Source organism: Silurus aristotelis (genome assembly GCF_946808225.1).
Source record: "Silurus aristotelis genome assembly, chromosome: 29".
Taxonomy (NCBI): Eukaryota; Metazoa; Chordata; class Actinopteri; order Siluriformes; family Siluridae; genus Silurus; species Silurus aristotelis.
Genome location: NC_139602.1, coordinates 2081423 through 2090172, shown reverse-complemented (window position 1 = coordinate 2090172; position 8750 = coordinate 2081423). Strand labels below are relative to the sequence as shown.

Sequence of the window (8750 nt, the reverse complement as noted above, 5' to 3'; positions counted from 1 at the left end):
TTTTCTCTTCTCTCTCTCTCTCTCTCTCTCTCTCTCTCTCTCTCTCTCTCTCTCTCTCTCTTTCTTCCGCCTACCGACAATTTAATTCATGAAGTAAGTCTGACTTCGTGTTTGGCTTGTCTTTGTCAACTTCACCTCCACATGCACAAAAAACTCGGAATTCTCTGCGTTTTCGATTGGCGCTCCAATGACGTCATTCCAACATGGCGGCTGTGGTATATCCCAAACTAGAAATAAGAGCATGGTTTTATGTTTTTCTCTTTTTCCGCAGTTTTCTATGAATGTTTTTGGGTGATGTTTTAAGTGCGTAATGCAAACAAATATAAATGAATAAATAAATATCCTAATCAAGATGGCATCCAGTAGATTTATGTATAAAGCACTTAACAAAATAAATAACTCTCATTTCGGATTTTTTTTTGTGTCTCACATCAGACACATGAATCCAATCTAAAGTCTGCAGTGTGGGACATGGGGAGGTTCTGGGTTAGGCTTAGATCCCGGTTATAAAAGGCGTCATAACGTCTCAGCATGTAACAGGCTAGTGTAGTAGTAAAGCCACACACACACACACACACACACACACACACACACACACACACACACACACACACACACACACACACACACACACACACACACACAAAGAGTCAGTGTTCCACAATCCCCATGCAGAAGAGTCTCTCCCAGTCAGAGCAGGACAGGTCTGAAGGAACTGCAACAAAAGTAACAGAGAACTTTTCCTTTTGAGAAGAGAAAGCTGGTGTCTCAGTGTGAAGGTCTAGTGCTCAGTGAGTGTGTGAGTGTGAGAATGGAAATAGAGGAGAAAGAGGAGTGGAGAGCCAGGCAAGGAGCCACACTACTGGGGAAAACATCTGAACAACCACTGGAGCATCCAGAAAACTCATCTACCTGTACATCTAAAAACAAGAAAATCATTGCTGGGGTAAGTTTTCACATGACCCAAAAATAATAATAATACGAATTAGAAATATATGCAAAACACATTATATAATAAAAACCTCTAAGAAAGTGTGCATGTTTGGTTGACACCAGTTTTTGCATTGCATTTCTATTTTTATTTAGGAAAGAATTGAATGGAGAGAAAAATAGAAAACGTTTTTTTTTTTTTTTGCAAAAGAAACATCTTGAAAAAATTTATTATATATATATATATATATATATATATATATATAATGTTCTCACTTTTGAGTTTGTTTGGCTAATTATATGTATCTAAACAATCTGTATATTTCAAACCAACGCAAAACAGTAGGAATGAACTTTTTACATTTGGAGACCTCTCTGGTAGACCGATGTGATTGCATGGTGTGTCTGTCTGTGTGTGTGAGACAGAGAGAGAGACAGAGAGAAAAATTTGAGAGATTTGTTGTCTCCATTTGGCTATAATGAGACTTTATAACCCAAGCTGTTTAATGTTATGGCTGCGTGGCAGACAGGGTTGCCAACTCCACAGTCTTCCCCCACAATAACCCCAAATCTGAGCTGCTCCCGTCTTCGTTATTCAGACCCAGGTTTACCCTCGTACCCTTTCTGAATTACATTTCCATAGTAATTACATCTGACTCATTTGAACTTATTTTTATAAGTAGAAAGTTGTAGAATGCTATTATTGTACAATATCATAGACACACACACACTCAAAAATGAGCGTTCCGTTTGGGGTGCCGTGACTGGTGTATATTTAAAGTGCTAGAGTAATGTGTTTGTGTTTGGCATCTTGACCACACACCGGCCAAAACCACTCTAAAAAACACACCGGCTGGGAGAAGCAGATCGACGCTGAGTGCTATAAAGCTCCGTATAATCATTAGATTAATCTAGAGCATGAGAACACGAGTAACACGAGAATCCCTGAATTATCTGCTTTCCCCTAAGAATATTATTCCATGGAGAGTGTTCTCAATCATAGCTTGAAGTAGAACGTGTAAGAAGATTCATTGGTCTTCTAGAAGTTCCAAAATCATTCAAGATTAATCAATATCCATGAGAGCAGAGTATGAAAAACAACATTTCTTCGCTCAGATATCACAAAGCTGGAGGTTTGAAATTGTATAGGTTGTCTATGGATGCGGTGGCATGAAATATTCCCTTCACTCAAACCTGTTCTAGCATGATCATGACCCCGGGCACAAAACTAGCTACATGAAGATATGCTTGACAGGATGGAGTGGAGGATCTTGAGTGGTCTTCTATCAAAATCAAGGCCGTTTGAACACCTTTGGGATGAATTGGAACTAAGGTCTCCTCATCTATTTTGAATTTATTTGTGAATGAATGAGAACAAATCTCCACAAAGTCTTGGACTCTAGAAGAGTGAAGCTGATTATTAGAACAAATGGGGACTAAATGTGGAATTAGATGTTCAGAATGAAGTGCATACCAATCTTATAGTCAATGTGACTGAATATGACATGACGAAGCGCAGGCTGAAGGGAGGAACACTAGAAACAAACGAGACCGAAAAAGCAGAAGTTTAGTGATTTTTACAGGAAGAAAATCTGTTCCAATACTTTTGCTCACCCAAAATATTGTAGTTCTAATCTGGTTGTGATCTCTCGTCAAATATTTTTCAATCTCAATCTCAATGTATAGACACTGACCCTTCTGTTCCAGTACTTTGGAAACAAACCGTATATGAACTACAGCCTATAAAAAAATAATATCACATCTCAGCACCTCGTCCCTCCTCGTCGTACGGAAGGAAACGAGCTGTTTGTGTTTTTGAGGTTCTGTTTTCATCTAATTTATTCAAGCAGCTCAAGTCGCATGAAAGCAGCATTAATAAAAATTGTTGACTGCAGAAGGCCAGGAGGTTTATTTTTACGAAAAGCGTCTGTAATTCCAAAGCATTAGGGTTATGTCATTTTCGCTAGAATCGAATGGGGACATATCACATCTGTAACTTCAGTGTGATTGTTTTTTTCGGCCATGAATTGATTCCTGGCAACCCTTTTAAAATGTGATGTAATATTTCTGTGTTCAATTCTGAGGGGATGTTTTTGGGTTTATTGTTCATCCAACTGTAAAAACAGGCAAAATTGATAACCCAAAACCCTCCCAAACACACACACACACACACACACACACACACACACATTTGGAATTTGGACAGGACATTAGTTTCCAGGGCTTCCATGGAATGTGCTGAAATGATGTAACATGTTTATACGGGTTTAAAATGTGATAGTATTGTAGTGCAAGATATTTCTTGGGAATTTGATAAAAATTTTTCTTTAAAGGTTTCTGAGGGGAAAATTTTTATTTTTTTTTTGTGCCCAGCTGTTTTGGTGCTCTGTAGCACCTGCCCAGAGAGATACGTTTAAACAGTTCATGGCTTTGGTGTGTGGGTGATATGATGATTTCTTCATCCACTTCCTGTCCTATGGACAGAAATAATCAGCAGCGATTACAACAGCTGTCTCGTGACAGTACTACTCATTCCTCCTCTTCATTCTGTAATTGCTTAGTTTGAACCAGACAAAAATATCTGAACTGGGGACCTTGTGCTGTCTCACACAACATTACACAGGCTTCCTTATCTCACATACATCAGTAACCTGCCTATACTATACTATAAGTTTCCTTGTGTCTGAATGAAATCTGAGAAATCTTTACAAAGTCTACTGGAACATCTTCCCCAGAAGAGTGGAGCAAATGTGATCTTAAATGTGGAATGGGATGTTCAAAAAGAAATACACACCAATCGTATGATCAATTGATTACAACCTGGAAAATGTATTGAAAAACTAAAAATGCAGTACAAGCATTTGCTGCACAAAAATGTATGTGTTCTTTATTATTATTATTATAGTTGTTGTTAATTATTTTATACTTTTCTCCACAGGTTATTCTGCTCACATTTTTGGCTGTAATCATCACACTTGCACTTGTTCTAAAGCCACACTCTATCTTAAAAGGTATAATCTAATCTATCTGTCTGTCTGTCTGTCTGTCTGTCTGTCTGTCTGTCTGTCTGTCTGTTAGATTTTTATCATGCCCAAACGAAACTAAATTCTTGGAGAGGTTTTCCATATGAACTGCGATGCCCGTGGTGCCTTTTCTGATCAGGAAAGAATCACACAGCACACAGAATGGCTTATGTTCTTCTTTGGTTTATTGCAGGCAACAGAAGTATATATACACATTGGAAAGAAAGCCTGACCTAAAGCTGTTTCCTGTTTAGATAAGAAGATATACTAGCTGGAGATGTGTGAGCCCAGATAAAGACTCCCTGTATATCTTACATACTAACATCGTAAATATTCTATAGACACTGATCAGACAAAGGAATGTGTGAACCAGTGTGAGAACCATCTTAACACTAACACTATCTATCCGCTGTCTGTCTCTGTGTGTTGCGTAACATCTATCTATCTATCTATCTATCTATCTATCTATCTATCTATCTATCTATCTATCTATCTATCTATCTATCTATCTATCTATCTATCTATCTATCTATCTATCTATGTCTGTCTGTCTGTCTGTCTGTCTGTCTGTCTGTCTGTCTGGTAAATACATCTAATATCTGATAAATATATATTAATTATCTGTTGATCTATACATCTGTTGGTTGGTCTGTTTATCTACATGAAGTGTATCACTTGGCCAGTGTAACTCATAATCCACTCAGAAAGGTCAGTAGAAGCTACTCAGAACTACTCACTACATAGTTGAAGTGTGCTGTAAGTAAACTGTAGGGTTGAGGTCAGAGCTCTGTAGCAGGCCATTCAAGGTCTTTCACTTCAACCCAACCCATGCTGGAATTTGGCTCTCTTAATTTAAGAGAAGGAGAAATTACCACACCCAGAGACGTCTGATACAGTTGTATACTTCCAAATTGGTTGTAACAGAAGTCAAAAGTCACACGTCCCAATACTTTTGTCCATATATTACAATTATTCCATGATTCCTACTTTATTTATTAAACTAAACAACACCAAAATGATTCATGTTTTTATAAGCATCACAGAGATCTCTCTTCTTTTCCATGACAGAGAACACGTGTAAAAATAGGTGTCTTTCTGGAAAGAGGAACAGCGAGGCTGCATGTCAGTGTGATGCCTCATGTGTGCAAGAACGCGACTGCTGTCTCGACTATCAGGAAGCGTGTGTTGAACCCGGTAAGTTGCGCATCTCTGTTCCTTTTAGAGGTGACCGTTCGAGTCAGTGATTCAAGAGTCAAAGTTTACATCAATATCTATCAAGTGAACGTTCTTCATATTCAGTTTTTTGTATTAATCCCCTGAATGATGTTACACGGTTGTAACATTGAGAGACATTCGGTTTTAAATCATATATTTAAAGTTAAAGCTGTTGTGGAAATTATACTAAATTACAGTAGATGAGAAATGATGTCTGTCTGTCTGTGTGTCTGTCTGTGTGTGTGTCTGTGTGTGTGTCTGTCTGTCTGTCTGTCTGTGTGTCTGTCTGTCTGTCTGTGTGTTTGTCTCTGTGTCTGTCTGTCTGTCTGTCTGTCTGTCTGTCTGTCTGTCTGTGTCTGTCTCTCTGTCTGTCTGTCTGTCTGTCAGACTGTCTGTCTGTCTGTCTGTCTTGAACAGAGATCATGTTTCCAATGTTGGAAATTTCTCAACCGATGTGTAAGTTTTATACAGTAAACGGAATTCACCTTAAATACCTCCATCCAACTGAAGTTCCATGATTGACGGTGCTCTTACATGGGCTAAAGTATGTGCACCCCTCACCATTCCACCATTCCAAATTTATTCTTTTAATACGCTTATCTAGAAAGTCTTTCCACTAGAGTTTTGGCCCGATGCGTGTGGAGATTTTTTTATTCATCTTTCAATTACTGGAGTTGAAGGAGGTGAGCAGGCTCCAATTCCAGTTCATCCCAAACTGGTTCAGTGTTGAACAGGTCAGGGCTCAGAACAGGAGTTTTTTTAGTTGTTCTAGGTATTAACACCAAAAATCTTCATGGAGCTCGCTTTGTACACAAGAGCATCGTCATGCCTCGTAGTTCAAACGGGAAATTGTAATTATAAAGTGTACAAAGACTGTACAATTGTGTGGCTCCGGAAATACAAAAAAAATCCCTGCTGAAACTAAGGTTTTAAGCTTCTCCTTTTTTTTTGTTAAAGGGAAAAATCACCAAATTCCACAAAGTTAAACCTTGACAGAAAAACATACACTCCCACCAGTTAATAAATAGACCAGCAGCCAACTTCCTGAGACTGGTTTAGTTTCAGTAACAGTGTCCAGAGTAACAGCATTATACATTATACCAGAATTATACTGGTTATTATAGCAGGAATCATACTAGAGGAGTCAAATCAGGAATTATACTGGTTATTAAATGAGGAATTATACTGGTTATTATATCAGAAATCATAATGGAAATCATATCAGGAATTATACTGGTAATTATAACAGGAATTATACTGATTATTATATCAGGAATCATACTGGGAGTCAATTCAGGAATTATACTGGTTATTTAATGAGGAATTATACTGGTTATTATATCAGAAATTATAATGGAAATCATATCAGGAATTATACTGGTAATTATATTAGGAATTATAGTGGATATTATATAAGGAATCACACTGGAAGTCAATCCAGGAATTATACTGTTTATTAAATATCAGAAATCATAATGGAAATCATATCAGGAATTATACTGGTAATTATATTAGGAATTATATTGATTATTATATCAGGAATCATACTGTGAGTCTTATCAGGAATTATACTGGTTATTATCAGAAATCATACTGGAAGTCATATCAAGAATTATACTCATACCGTGAGTATCAGTAATGCATGGGTTTTTTCATGCTGTGAAGTTTATTCATGTAGAGACTGGTGTGAGATTTGACACTCTGTTTGTGTATGTTTATGTGAATGGCTGAATATTGAATAAACATACATTTGTTAAATGTGAGTGTTAAAGAGGAATATTGGCCTTTACCGATGAATAATGGAGCCAAAGGGAAAAAATGTAGAATATAAATAGAACTGATCCCATAATATCTTGAGACATTGTCTTGTGTGGGGTTTGGAACTGCAGATGGAAATCCAATGCTGTTTTGGAGGGAGGTATAAACAAAGCCATGCTAGAGCAGTCGCTGTGCTTTGGTGTGAATGGAAAATCAAGGGGAAAGATCTCAGACAGGTCGTACCACGTTGCACCAGGAACTGGGAGGCTGCTGAATTTTTTATAAGAATAGTAAGGTTGGCAACAGGTTTGTAATGAACTAGAGCGTTGTCCAGTGGTGGGCCATCAGGACCAGCAAGGCTTTTTCTGCGCTGAACAGCGCAGGCTCTTGGTAGAATTAAATCCATGTTGCTTGAAGCTGTTTCTTCAACCATTTAGATTGTGTCTTGCTTACTCCAAAGCCCCCTAGCTGACTTACAGTCACGTCATTATTCTGAGGTCCTTTCATTGGACAGTCAGAGAACGCACTAGTTAGAGCTTGCGAATCGCATCTGTAGCACACTGTACAAGCTCGAATATATTTGTGTGGATTTAATAGATGTTTTTCATCCCACAATGGATGACAGAGGAGGTGCACATGCCGGTGCACAAATCGAATGGCATGTGACCAGATCTTTGTTCTGTACTGTCAACCCAGAAAATACACATCAAGCAAAATGAGTAGTCTGAGAGAGAGAGAGAGAGAGAGAGAGAGAGAGAGAGAGAGAGAGAGAGAGAGAGAGAGCGAGTGAGCTATGTTACTTTTGGTAAATTACCTTTTCGAATATGTGGCCAAAGATGTGGAAAAATGTTAATTGGCCCAATGATATATAGATCCCAAATGCTCTTCTTTAGAAGAACTATGATAATACCAGGTTCAGAGAACTGGAGACGAGATCAAAAGATCTACAGATAACCAATAAAAGATGGTCTGAATGTGCACAGAGTTCTCCGGCGGAATGCATGGACATCCTTCACCATGAATCATATTTTTCCCTCTAAAGTTATTTTATTGCCAAACATATTAGATGTGTCTGTGGAGAGAGGAGCTCCACTGGGATCGCTTCACCAGGGTTTATTCATTTTATTTCGGTGTGGAGTGAATTTAAATACATTGATCAATAGACATTGTCACAAAGCAGCTTTACAGAAGCAAAAAGATTAAGAATATACATTTTAAATGAATACATTTGCCTCTATATCTTTATCCCTAACGTGCGAGCCGGATGTTGACGATGGTGACGAAGGAAAAACTTCCCTTTAGGATTCAATGCAATTTGATGCAACTGGAAAAATATGATGGTTTCTTTATTTCAAAAAGACAGTAAATCATCAATTCACTTAAGTGCCTTCTGTCTTCTAAAGCATGGTCCTTTTGTGCAAAAAATAAAACCCAGACGTTATTTTCTTGTTCTGCCTCCAGGAAGATGCAGCTCTACCTCTGCCATGTTAATCTAAATCCTGTTGACTTTCAGTGATACGTCACATTCATGTAGCAGTGGTGCTGAGAGAACACGCTCGAGAAACAGTTTAGCGAGGAGAAATCAATCTACATATAAAATATTGGTCACTTTCTAAATAATACAAATAAAACACCTACTTATATTTATCAAGTCAAGTCAAGTCAAGTTTATTTCTATAGCACTTTTCACAACAGACATTGTCTCAAAGCAGCTTTACAGAAATCAACAGTCAAGGTGAACGGTGTGCATTTATCCCTGATGAGCAAGACTGTGGCAAGGAAAAAATTCCCTTAGATGTTATGAGGAAAAAACCTTCAGAGGAA

The 8750-nt window shown here is 37.9% G+C and overlaps 1 protein-coding gene across 1 annotated transcript in view; it reads left to right on the top strand.

Annotated features, from left to right (window-relative positions):
- The first annotated feature begins 511 nt into the window (after nt 1-511).
- enpp1 (ectonucleotide pyrophosphatase/phosphodiesterase 1) overlaps nt 512-8750 on the top strand; it is a 32116-nt gene continuing 23877 nt past the window's right edge. The window contains exons 1-3 of the mRNA XM_083535745.1: nt 512-946; nt 3869-3941; nt 5022-5147. Of these exons, the coding sequence (XP_083391871.1) occupies nt 812-946; nt 3869-3941; nt 5022-5147 (334 nt within the window). The 5' untranslated portion in view covers nt 512-811. The remainder of the gene's footprint in view (nt 947-3868; nt 3942-5021; nt 5148-8750) is intronic.